Below are 14,051 nucleotides of genomic sequence, written 5' to 3' on the forward strand. Positions count from 1 at the left end.
AGGCAGGACTATACTACAAATGTATTCATCATGCCTCACTCCCAAGTATAATCTACAGTCTAAATTGCTAATCTCCCTAAATCTAGGAATCTTCCATTATAAGGCCTCATGCACATGGTTATTTTACTCTGTTTTGTATGCAGATGCCAGGGGGCTCGTATGGTAGTGCCTAGGGCCTATCTACTCTACCTTTGTATGCTTCCTATAACATACAGAGGATTGACAGAGAAACCAAAAAGTAGCATGTTCCACCGCATGTCATATATCTGGGAGTATGTAGCCTCCCCCAGAAACATGCACACACGGCCTTGATTAAAGAACACCTGTCACCACAAAATGCTCAGCAGTCTGTAGGTAGCATGTTATAGAGCAGGAGGAGCTGAGCAGATTAGTATATAGTTTTATGAGAAAAGATTTACCGTATTTTTCACCGTATAAGACGCACCGGCGTATAAGACGCACCTAGGTTTTTGGGGAGGAAAATAAGAAAAAAAATATTTTTAACCAAAAGGTGTGCTGTGGGTTTGGAACTAGGTGGTCTGTGGATGGAACTATTACTGGGGATCTGTGGATGACGGACACTGTTATGGGGGGATCTGTGGATGACGGACACTGTTATGGGGGGATCTGTGGATGACGGACACTGTTATGGGGGGATCTGTAGATGACGGACACTGTTATGGGGGGATCTGTGGATGACGGACACTGTTATGGGGGGATCTGTGGATGACGGACACTGTTATGGGGGGATCTGTGGATGACGGACACTGTTATGGGGGGAACTGTGGATGACGGACACTGTTATGGGGGAACTGTGGATGACAGACACTGTTATGGGGGGATCTGTGGATGACAGACACTGTTACAGGGGGGGGATCTGTGGATGGCACTGTTATACATGTGTCATCCACAGACCCTCCCAGCCCATAACTGTGCCATCCACAGATCCCCCGCCGCTCCGTATACTAATATAATATGTCTTATTCAATTAATAGTTATTAAATATGCCTCTTTATTCCTAATAGTACCTTAAATCCTAAGCGTTTCAGTACAATGCCGACAGGCCGGGCAGCCGGCGCGGCGCGTCACTCACTGACGTCACTTGCCTGCGCCGCCTGCTTCATTCATAAAGTAGGCGGCGCAGGCACGTGACATCAGGGAGTTACGCTGCCGCCCGCCCGGCCTGCATTGTACGGATGCGCTTAGGATTTAAGGTACTATTAGGCATAAAGGGGCATATTTAATAACCATTAATTGAATATGACATATTTTATTAGTACACCGGAGCGGCGGGGCGGGCCTTTAGTACAGTGACTGCACCGCCCCGCCGCTATTGCCGGCCCCAGCTCCTCCTCCCAGTCCCTCCCCGAGTCCCCGCTCGCTTTACATCGCTGCCAGCGATGTAAAACTGACTGCATTCGACTGCATTTTGGGGGAAGAAAAAGTGCGTCTTATACGGCGAAAAATACGGTAATAACATTTTATATCTCCTGTGTACAGCTATCAGTGACTGACAGTTATCTCTGCATAGACACTTACATAGAGAATGCTATAAATCGCTGATAGACAGCCCCGTGTATAACTAAAGTAAAAATAAATAAAAAATCTGAGACATAAATTTTGAAATTGCAAGTTTTACTGAATCTTTTTCCACAAAACTATATATCAATCTGCAGGGGTGGATTGGCAATGTACCTCTCCAGGAAGATTCCCGGTGGACAGACTGCCTTTACTATGCAGAGGGTCGCCGGCGTCACTTCACACATGTGGCTTTGGCATTATAATGATAATGACAGCGCAGCCATCTCCAATACACAGTGGCATGGTAATGATGGCACAGCAGGACGCTGGCAGCTTGCAATGCATATTGAAGAGAAGGAACTAGCACTGCTCCACTGTCAGCTCCAAAGGCACATGTGAAGTGAGGCCGGGCACTGGGCCATTATCACGTGTCAGTGTGGGGTGACCAAGAGGGAATAAATACTCCGGGGGCACAAAGGGGGAATAACTACAGTGTGGGAACACTAAGTGTATCGGGCAGGACTGGGCATTGGGCACAGTCTGAGGTGTGACTTAGTATTAAAACAATTTGCTGCAGTGTGCTATTATCCCTCCTTGTGAGGTATGCTGTGTAACTGATTGTCTTGTGTGAACCATGCCTAACAGTTTGCTGCCCCCGTCTACTTGGCTTGGTTCCTACTTCTACCAGTTTGGCCCCACCTACAACATGGGGCCGCTTTTACGTTTTTCTCTCTAGGGCCACTTTGAGTTCCCAATCCGCCCCTTTTAATCTGCTCAGCTCCTCTTGCTCTATAACCTGCTACCTCCAGATTGCACTGCATTTTGAGATGACAGGTCTTCTTTAAAGAAGTTGCATTTAAATCAGTGGTTCTCAACCTTTCTAAAGCCGTGACCCCTTAATACAGTTCCTCATGTTGTGGTGACCCCCAACCATTACATTTTTTTCCTTGCTACGTCATAACTGATTTTGCTACTGTTATGAATTGTAATGTAAATATCTGATATGCAGGATGTATGCCAGTCTATTACAAGGTGTTAGGTAGTTCTGTAATTGGCGGTGTGTTGTGGGGGATCTGTGGATGGCGCTGTGTTGTGGGGGATCTGTGGATGGCGCTGTGTTGTGGGGGATCTGTGGATGGCGCTGTGTTGTGGGGGATCTGTGGATGGCGCTGTGTTGTGGGGGATCTGTGGATGGTGCTGTGTTGTGGGGGATCTGTGGAGGGCGCTGTGTTGTGGGGGATCTGTGGAGGGCGCTGTGTTGTGGGGGATCTGTGGAGGGCGCTGTGTTGTGGGGGATCTGTGGAGGGCGCTGTGTTGTGGGGGATCTGTGGAGGGCGCTGTGTTGTGGGGGATCTGTGGAGGACGCTGTTATATGGGGGATCTGTGGAGGACGCTGTTATGGGGGATCTGTGGAGGACGCTGTTATGGGGGATCTGTGGAGGACGCTATTATGGGGGATCTGTGGAGGACGCTTTTATGGGGGATCTGTGGAGGACGCTGTTATGGAGGATCTGTGGAGGACAGTGTTATGGGGGATCTGTGGAGGACACTTATGGGGGACCTGTGGATGGCACTGTTATGGGGTGGATCTGTGGAGTACGCTGTTATAGGGGATGTGTGCTATGGCACATAGGGCCATGAGGGGGGCCAGCATAAGACATATAGCATCTTATGCTGGTCCCCCTCATGGCCCTATGTGTCCCCTCATGTGTCCTAAACTGCGCACATAACTGTCTTTGCGTGTAAAGTATGTTACTCCTGTGTGAAACAATCTCTCTCCTATTTGTAGCGTCATACTACCCTACCTCGTGAGATTTCCCTACCTCCTGACTTCCTGTCGCACTGCTAATGACGTGAGGAGGCGTTCCTGAGTTTTGACGATCTGCGCATGCGCAAACCGACAGTTTGTGGAAAATCTCAGCGGAGTTCAGCTTTACACCGGGACACTGCGCATGTGCAGGAGAGCCTTAGTAGGGAAATTTTACGGCCCAGTGCGCAAGCGCGGCTAACTCCGGCCGGCGCATGCGCAGTGTCCCGGTGTGAAGCTGAACTCCGCTGAGATTTTCCATAAACTGTCGGTTTGCGCATGCGCAGATCGTCAAAACTCAGGAACGCCTCCTCACGTCATTAGCAGTGCGACGGGAAGTCAGGAGGTAGGGAAATCTCACGAAGTAGGGTAATGTAACGCTACAATCGTACAGCCCTAATAGGAAGCCTCAGGTGACCCCCGGAAAGGGCCGATCGACCCCTAGGTTGAGAACCGCTGATTTAAATGAACTGGTAACAAAGAAGTGACAGTGCTAGATGCTAATCAGAGGTATTGAAATCCTGATGAGGATGATCCAGTTATCACATAATATTCATTGAACCGCTGATCTTTTATGTGGCTGACATATGTTTGGGCTTCCTTAGACACCATGGATAAAAGCCAAGGCATCAATTGGTGTTAATTCAATTCAGAACACTGTGTAACAGGGCAACCCTAAAACTAGTCTGTCTTCACCGGGGCAGATTTACTAATCCTATAGATGGTGTAAACAGACAGGCTGTCTAGACCTGCACCAGTGGCTCAGGCTGGATAATAAATGTGGTGCAGGGATGGACACTTTTGTCTAACTATATACCAACTATTGATTGGCTTACTTTGAGACAGAATTTGACACCTAAATTGTGGTGCAAATTTGGTGCAAAATGGCTCATCTTAGGTCAGGCCCACTTCCCTGCAAAGTTTCCTCCCTTTCTGAAAAGTCTGCCCTCTTTTTGAGCAAGTCAGAAAAGTTGTGAAAACCCTGCATAGGAAACCATTATGATAATTGCTGCCTCTTGAGGAGGGCAAGTGGTGGCGTATATACAGTCAGGTTCATAAATATTGGGACATCGACACAATTCTAACATTTTCGTCTCTATACACCACCACAACGGATTTGAAATGAAATGAACAAGATGTGCTTTAACTGCAGACTGTCAGCTTTAATCTATTTACATCCAAATCAGGTGAACGGTGTAGGAATTACAACAGTTTGCATATGTGCATCCCACTTGTTAAGGGTCCAAAAGTAATGGGACAATTGGCTTCTCAGCTGTTCCATGGCCAGGTGTGTGTTATTCCCTCATTATCCCAATTACATTGAGCAGATAAATGTCACGAAAGGTGTACAGGAAACAAGACAATACAAAATGAATATATGACTCACTGGATCCAAAACTAGGGAACAAAAAGGGAGGCCCCTGCATAAGACCTGGCACTCTCCCTGACTGCTCAGCCTATGCGAACATCCCAATGGTAGATGATTGCATATCCTCGTACCTCGACTGTATAACACCTGAACACCCTACAATAGTGAGGGGACACGACCACCGGCTCCCTACACTAGACAAGGAGGGAGACAGGGTCACCTGGAATCCAGCAAACAGAAAATCACAAATGAATGTACAACACTTATCTTGTAGAAGACTGGGAAATAGGATCAGCATGCACACACACTCCAGGAAGTTGTATAAACCGCACACTAATGCATTATGGGGAGGAATTTAAAGGGATGCAATCAGTCCAACTACATGACAGCTGAGTGAGGCTACCGAGATGAGGAACTGAAAACCAAAACAAAGAAAGCTCAAGGAGGAGGTTCTGAAAGGCATCTGTAAGAGCTTCTCAGATGTCTGGTTGTGACAGTACCCCTCCCTCTACGAGTGGACTCCGGACACTCAGAGCCCACCTTCTCAGGATGGGACCTATGGAAAGCCCTGATGAGACGAGTGGCCTTAATGTCCGTCACTGGGACCCACATCCTCTCCTCAGGACCATAACCCTCCCAATGAACGAGGTACTGGAGAGAACCGTGGACAACACGAGAATCCACAATCCTAGAGACCTGAAATTCAAGATTCCCATCAACCATAATCGGAGGAGGAGGCAAAGGCGAGGGTACGATGGGTTGAACATAAGGTTTTAATAAGGACTTATGAAAAACATTATGGGTCTTCCAAGTCTGAGGAAGATCAAGACGGTAGGCAACAGGATTGATGACAGACAAGATTTTGTAAGGCCCAATAAACTTAGGACCCAACTTCCAGGAGGGAACCTTCAATTTGATATTCTTGGTAGACAACCACACCAGATCACCAACATTCAGGTCCGGACCAGGCACACGTCTCTTATCTGCCACACGCTTATATCTCTCACTCATGCTCTTTAGATTATCCTGAATCTTTTGCCAAATAGATGACAAAGACGAGGAGAATCTGTCCTCATCAGGTAAACCAGAAGACCCCTCTCCCGAGAAAGTCCCAAACTGCGGATGAAACCCATATGCACCAAAGAATGGTGACTTATCAGAGGACTCCTGACGACGGTTATTTAAAGCAAACTCAGCAAGGGACAAAAAAGAACACCAATCCTCCTGATTCTCCGCCACAAAACAGCGCATATATGTCTCCAGATTCTGATTGACGCGCTCTGTCTGGCCATTCGACTGCGGGTGGAAAGCAGAAGAGAATGACAACCGAACCCCCAAGCGAGAACAGAAAGCCTTCCAGAATCTGGAAACAAACTGCGTGCCCCTATCAGAGACTATGTCTGAAGGAATACCATGCAATTTGACAATGTGATCAATAAATGCCTGCGCCAGCGTCTTAGCATTGGGCAAACCATGAAAAGGGATGAAATGCACCATTTTGCTAAAACGGTCCACCACCACCAGAATCACAGTCTTCCCCGAGGAACGAGGCAGGTCCGTTATGAAGTCCATGGACAGATGTGTCTAAGGACGGGAAGGAATGGGTAAGGGAAGGAGAGGACCTGATGGCCGTGAATGAGGGACTTTGGCACGAGCGCAAGTCTCGCAGGCTGCCACAAAACCCTCAACCGACTTACGAAGCGCAGGCCACCAGAATCTCCGAGCGATGAGATCCACTGTGGCTCTTGCCCCCGGGTGCCCAGCAAGGACCGTATCATGGTGTTCCTTAAAAATCTTGTGTCTTAAAGCGAGAGGCACAAACAACCTCCCAGGAGGACAAAGATCAGGAGCCTCTGACTGGGCTGCCTGCACCTCTGCCTCCAATTCAGGAAAAAGAGCAGAGACCACCACCCCTTCAGCCAAAATGGGACCCGGGTCTTCAAAATTCCCACCTCCTGGAAAACAACGTGACAGGGCATCTGCCTTCACATTCTTAACCCCAGGGCGGAACGTGACAACAAAATTAAACCTTGAAAAGAACAAAGAACAAAGACCATCTGGCCTGCCTCGGGTTCAGACGCTTGGCTGACTCCAAGTAGACCAGATTTATGGTCAGTAAACACAGTAATAGAGTGTCTGGCTCCCTCTAGCCAATGGCGCCATTCAACAAAAGCCAACTTGATGGCCAACAATTACGATCTCCCACATCGTAATTTTTCTCTGCGGAGGAGAGTTTCTTCGAGAAAAAGGCACACGGTCGCCATTTGGCAGGAGAGGAACCCTGAGACAAGACCGCACCCACACCCACCTCAGAAGCATCAACCTCAACTATGAAGGGTAGAGAAATATCAGGTTGTACCAAGATGGGAGCGGAAGCAAAACTCTCCTTGATATTAGAAAAGGCCTTACGCGCCTCTACCGACCAGGAAGAAAAATCTACCCCCTTTCTGGTCATATCAGTGAGTGGTTTAACAACAGAGGAATAATTCAAAATAAACTTCCTGTAATAATTGGCAAAGCCCAAAAAACGCATCAGCGCCTTCTGATTCTCAGGAAGCTCCCACTCAAGCACAGTGCGGACCTTCTCGGGGTCAATGCAAAAACCAGAAGCGGAGAGAAGAAACCCCAGAAATTGAATTTCTGGAACCGCAAACACACATTTTTACAGTTTCGCGTATAATTTATTCTCCCGCAGGATGAGCAAGACCTGACGTAAGTGTTCCTTATGAGTTTTGAAATCAGGAGAAAAAATCAAAATGTCATCCAAATACACTAATACAAATTTTCCCATTAAATGATAAAAAATGCTGTTCACGAAATGCTGAAAAACGGCTGGGGCAGTCATCAAACCAAAAGGCATAACCAAATTCTCAAAATGGCCCTCAGGGGTATTGAAGGCCGTCTTCCATTCGTCTCCTTCTCTGACCCTGACCAGGTTGTATGCCCCTCTTAGATCTAATTTGGAAAATACTTTAGCCCCAACAATCTGGTTAAACAGGTCCGGGATCAGAGGAAGCGGATAAGGGTCACGAATAGTGATACTGTTCAGCTCCCTGAAATCCAGACAAGGTCTTAAAGAACCATCTTTTTTCTTAACAAAGAAAAAACCAGCCGCAACAGGTGACTTCGAGGGTCGTATGTGTCCTTTTCTCAGACTATCAGAGATATAAGCACGCATAGCGACCCTTTCAGGTTGGGAAAGATTGTATAAACGACATTTAGGCAGCTTGGCGCCTGGGATGAGATTAATAGGGCAATCGTACTCCCTGTGCGGGGCAAATCCTGAAGTCCACTCTCAGAGAAGACATCCGAAAATTCAGAGAGAAAAGGTGGTACAGTCTTAGTAGAAACCTCAGAAACAGATGTCGTGAGGCTATTCTCTCTGCAAAAGTCACTCCAACCATTTATTTGCCTCGCTTGCCAATCAATGGTGGGGTTATGTTTAGTGAGCCAGGGTAGCCCCAACACAAGAGGAGTAGGTAATCCGCTAAGGACGAAACATGACACATCCTCAACATGAGCATCACTCACAATTAAACGAATATTGTGAACTATGCCCTTTAATGATTTCTGAGAAAGTGGAGCGGAATCAATAGCAAAAACAGGAATATCCTTTCCCAAAGTGCATACCTGGAAACCATGAGTTATCGCAAAATGATTATCAATGAGATTGACAGCTGCTCCACTAGCTACAAAAATCTCACAAAAAATGTTCTTGCTCTCTAGCGCCACCCTGGCAGGCAGGACAAAACGGGAACTACAAGCAAACGGAAAACCTTCAATTTCTGCCTCAACCCTGTTAATAGTAACAGATGGAACATTTTTAAAAGATTTTTTCCTTTTTGTTTCTTTATTATTCCCAGAAAACTGCCTGAATTTCCTAGAGGGACAAACATTTGCCAAATGATTTATACCTCCACAACAAAAACAAACCTTCCCATGCGGGCTGAATCCTCTATTGTCAGAGGCAATCAACCCCAGCTGCATGAGCTCCTGCTCAGAAGGGGCTGACAGCGACTGAGACCCCTGCGCAAAGAATGGGACTGCTGCACTGTCCTGGGACTGAGTATGACAGGAAGGAGAGATCTCTCCTTTCTCTCTAAGACGCCTGTCAATACGAACGGCCTGAGACATAGCAGAGTCCAAGGAGATAGGCCTCTCATGAAAGGCAAATGCATCTTTCAATCCCTCTGAAAGACCATGGCAAAATTGACTTCGAAGTGCAGCATCATTCCAACCAGTATCAGCTGCCCATCTCCGAAATTCTGAGCAGTATATCTCTGAGGATTGTTTACCCTGGCATAACAGACGTAGTCTAGACTCAGCCAAAGCAACACGATCCGGATCATCATATATCTGACCCAGGGCTAAAAAGAATTCATCCACTGAACGGATGGGCCGTGCCCCCACCGGCAGCGAAAAGGCCCACGACTGAGCGTTACCCCTGAGCAGCGATATAATGATCCCCACCCTCCATTCCTCATCACCAGAGGAATGGGGAAGAAGGCGAAAATGGAGTTTGCAAGCCTCTCTGAAATGCACAAAATTCTCACTACCCCCGGAGAACGTATCCGGGAGCGAGATCTTAGGCTCAGAACAAACTCCATGAACGCAAGCTGAACCGGTCACTAGAAACTCTTACGGAGATCAGCTACCTCCAATGAAAGACCCTGGAAGCGTTCAGTCAAAAGTGAAACCGGATCCATGCTTGAGACGGTTTTGGCGGTTTATAATGTCACGGAAGGTGTACAGGAAACAAGACAATTAAAAATGAATATATGACTCACTGGATCCAAAACTAGGGAACAAAAAGGGAGACCCCTGCATAAGACCTGGCACTCTCCCTGACTGCTCAGCCTATGCGAACATCCCAATGGTGGATTATCGCATATCCTCGTACCTCGACTGTATAACACCTGAACACCCTACAATAGTGAGGGGACACGACCACCAGCTCCCTACACTAGACACGGAGGGAGTCAGGGTCACCTGGGATCCAGCAAACAGAAAATCACAAATGAATGTACAACACTTATCTTGTAGAAGACTGGGAAATAGGATCAGCATGCACACACACTCCAGGAAGTTGTATAAACCGCACACTAATGCATTATGGGGAGGAATTTAAAGGGATGCAATCAGTCCAACTACATGACAAGGAGGAGGTTCTGAAAGGCATCTGTCAGAGCTTCTCAGATGTCTGGTTGTGACAGTACCCCTCCCTCTACGAGTGGACTCCGGACACTCAGAGCCCACCTTCTCAGGATGGGACCTGTGGAAAGCCCTGATGAGACGAGTGGCCTTAATGTCCGTCACTGGGGCCCACATCCTCTCCTCAGGACCATAACCCTCCCAACCATAACCCTTCTCAGATGTCTGGTTGTGACAATAAAAGGTCCAGAGTTCATTTCAAGTGTGCTATTTGCATTTGGAATCTGTTGCTGTCAACGCTCAAGATGAGATCCAAAAAGCTGTCACTATCAGTGAAGCAAGCCATCATTAGGCTGAAAAAACAAATCAAGCCCATCAGAGAGATAGCAAAAACATTAGGCATGGCCAAAACAACAGTTTGGAACATTCTTAAAAAGAAGGAACGCACCGGTGAGCTCAGCAACAGCAACAGACCCGGAAGACCACGGAAGACAACTGTGGTGGATGACCAAAGAATTATTTCCCTGGTGAAGAAAACACCCTTCACAACAGTTGGCCAGATCAAGAACACTCTCCAGGAGGTAGATGTATTTGTGTCAAAGTCAACAATCAAGAGAAGACTTCACCAGAGTGAATACAGAGGGTTCACCACAAGATGTAAACCATTGGTGAGCCTCAAAAACAGGAAGGCCAGATTAGAGTTTGCCAAACGACATCTAAAAAAGCCTTCACAGTTCTGGAACAACATCCGAAGGACAGATGAGACCAAGATCAACTTGTACCAGAGTGATGGGAAGAGAAGAGTATGGAGAAGGAAAGGAACTGCTCATGATCCTAAGCATACCACCTCATCAGTGAAGCATGGTGGTGGTAGTGTCATGGTGTGGGCATGTATGGCTGCCAATGGAACTGGTTCTCTTGTATTTATTGATGAAGTGACTGCTGACAAAAGCAGCAGGATGAATTCTGAAGTGTTTCAGGCAATATTATCTGTTCATATTCAGCCAAATGTTTCAGAACTCATGGGACGGCGCTTCACAGTGCAGATGGGCAATGACCCAAAGCATACTGCAAAAGCAACCAAAGAGTTTTTTTAAGGGAAAGAAGAGGAATGTTATGCAATGGCCAAGTCAATCACCTGACCTGAATCCGATTGAGCTTGCATCTCACTTGCTGAAGACAAAACTGAAGGGAAAATGCCCCAAGAATAAGCAGGAACTGAAGACAGTTGCAGTAGAGGCCTGGCAGATTTGCAACCAAGTATTAAAAAGTGAAAGTTTGATTTATGATTATTATTCTTTCCCATTACTTTTGGTCCCTTAACAAGTGGGTGGCACATATGCAAACTGTTGTAATTCCTACACCGTTCACCTGATTTGGATGTAAATACCCTCAAATTAAAGCTGACAGTTTGCAGCTAAAGCACATCTTGTTCATTTAATTTCAAATCCATTGTGGTCGTGTATAGAGCCAAAATTTTTAGAATTGTGTTGATGTCCCAATATTAATGGACCTGACTATAGATACTCTAAATCTAATATATGGAGGGAGGGAGTTAGGGATGGTTTTGGTAATCTGATATCCTGTAAATTATTGGTCATTGTCTGTACTTATTGTACAAGGTTTTATGTTCTTATGTTAAAAAAACTTCTATAAAAATCTATCTGATCCCCCCCAAAAAACTTAGCTGCATCAATTTGCACCATTTTTAGATAGATTCTAGGCACCAACACATTAGTAAATCTGGGCCACTCTGTATTGCCACTCAATATTAAATATGAAATGGCAACCACTTACCATCACTGTAATCTATAGGTGCATAATCCCCAATAAACAGTGAAGCTGCAAAACTGCTGACCAAGGAAATTCTCTGTGAAAAGAAAAAAAGATTGTGTCAAGTTCAGAAGAAAAACTGAAAAAAGTATTCACGAACATGCACCAATAGCAATCTTGTATATAAAAAATGAGGAATTTGTACTATACAGTAATGAACAATCTAAAATTACATAGATCTATATTACATAGATGACCAACATTAGTAATGACAGGATACTCAGGTGCATCCTACAGTACCTTCATTCTAAAGGCTGCCATATACATTAGTGTATTGTCAGCTGAACCCCCTTGAGAATGGCCGGTATTGTCAGCAGTCTAATATGTGTAGGGAGCTCCCGACTCTCCCCCTGAAAGATGATGTTGGGGGAAGAGAAGAATCGGGCAAAGTGATTATTTTTGCTGAATCCCAGGAGATAAGCTGCTGCCAAATGTGTCTGGCAGTGGCTTTCTCCCCCCTCACCATTGAATACATATACAAGTTTGACCAAACCAAATGTGTATGGCTAAGTCAGGACAGATAGTTGTTGGCCGATCGATTCGGCTAACAGCTGTTGAATGTGAATAACCGCCTATAGGGTACTCTAGTATCTCACCTCTCCCATGTCACAACCATAGGCTCCAGATTTATCTGCAAAATTTGGAGAATTTATTTGCTGCATGTGAATTTAAAAATTTTGCTTCAATTTTGCTCTCCGCAGACACGGACAAGAAAAGGCATTTCTATTAGGCCCCTTTCACCCGAGAGATTTTTCCGCGCGGGTGCATCGCGTGACGTGAACGCATAGCACCCGCACTAAATCCTGACCCATTCAGTTCAATGGGTCTGTGTACATGAGCGTTTTTTTTTTCACGCATCAGCTCTGCTTTTGCGTGAAAAACGCAACATGTTCTATACTCAGTGTTTTTCAATCAGCCCTGACCCCATAGAAGTGAATGCGGCTTCAGTGAAAAACGCATTGCACCCGCAAGGAAGTGCGGATGCAATGCGTTTTTCACTGATGGTTTCTAAGGCCTCTTTCACACGGGCGTCCTGGATTTGCTCCGGATGTGTCGCGTGTGCATTGCGGGAAACCCGCGCGAGTAGGCACGCAATTGCAGTCAGTTTTGACTGTGATTGCGTTCCGATGTTCAGTTTTTTCCTTGCGAGTGAGAAAAAAACTGAATGTGGTACCCAGACCCGAACCCGGCAAAGTCTTCTTTCTTCTTCTTTCAGGACCTGCAAAGGGACCTTTGATGACGTAATCGCGCTCACCACGTGGGTGAGCGCGGTGACGTCAGTGCAGGTCCTGATGAATGAAGATAGAAGCCTAACGACTTCAAACATATGAATCTCAAAATGATGTGCAAGTCAGTACTTACCTGCCATTTATTTTCCTTACCGTTTGCTGCTTTTTATTAGCTACATTAGGCCTCTTCCACATGAACGATACAGATTGGCTCAGGATGCGTTCAGCGAAACTCGCACCATTTTGCAAGCAAGTTCAATTTTGTCTGCAATTGTGTTCAGTGTTTCCGTTTCACTCAAGTGAAAAAAACTGAAGCTTTACAAACATCTCCTAGCAACCATCAGTGAAAAACGCATTGCAACCGGACTACAATGCGTTTTTTTACTGAAGTCCCATTCACTTCTATGGGGCCAGAAATGGGTGAAAAACGCAGAATATAGAGAATGCTGCGATTCTCACACACCGCAGAAATTATGTGTGGGAAAACAACGCTCATGTACACAAACCCATTGAAATGAATGGGTCAAGATTCAGTGAGGGTGCTATGAGTTGACTTCACCCATTGCACCCACGCGGAAAACTCGCTCGTGTGAAAGAGGCCCTAGAGCAGAGCTGAGATCGGTGACTTCAGATTAGCTACATTGCCTACAGGGAGTCAGGAGTAGTCGTAGACACACCCCCTGCTTATCATTGGTGTTCCCTCCCTCTCTCTGCTGCTCTGCCTTATCGGATTGGCTGCTATAAACACAGGCTCACCAGAAAGTCGGCGGATGGAGAGTTGGTTTCTATTATAGCAAGAATAGACCACTGAACCAGCAGCGGAAATAAAATATGATTATGAAGTAATATTTGAATAGACCTGAGTAAGGAGGAGCCTAGAAAGCCACGCCATAGTGGAACTTAACAAAAGTGCCCCTCTAAACAATTTGTACTGAAAATTATTTTTACCTTTATCTGACAGCTGCCCAGCCATTCAGATTATGTGCACATTTCTGTTTTTTCAAGCACTAGTTCACACTTGCAAGTCAATTGCCATCACTGGGTGCAATTACTGCATGAATTATTATTTACTCAAAGGGCTGATTTATGACAATGGATGCAAATGCAAACAACCCACAGCAGCTAAGTGTGAAACGGCTGG

At 46.0% G+C, this 14,051-nt stretch overlaps 1 protein-coding gene across 2 annotated transcripts in view; it reads right to left on the minus strand.

Annotated features, from left to right (window-relative positions):
* XYLB (xylulokinase) overlaps positions 1-14,051 on the minus strand; it is a 370,041-nt gene that overhangs the window by 283,053 nt on the left and 72,937 nt on the right. For both annotated transcript variants that reach the window (XM_044293861.1, XM_044293862.1), the window contains exon 8: positions 11,646-11,718. In XM_044293861.1, the coding sequence (XP_044149796.1) occupies positions 11,646-11,718 (73 nt within the window). The remainder of the gene's footprint in view (positions 1-11,645; positions 11,719-14,051) is intronic.

This window comes from Bufo gargarizans, chromosome 5 (assembly GCF_014858855.1).
Source record: "Bufo gargarizans isolate SCDJY-AF-19 chromosome 5, ASM1485885v1, whole genome shotgun sequence".
Classification (NCBI taxonomy): domain Eukaryota; kingdom Metazoa; phylum Chordata; class Amphibia; order Anura; family Bufonidae; genus Bufo; species Bufo gargarizans.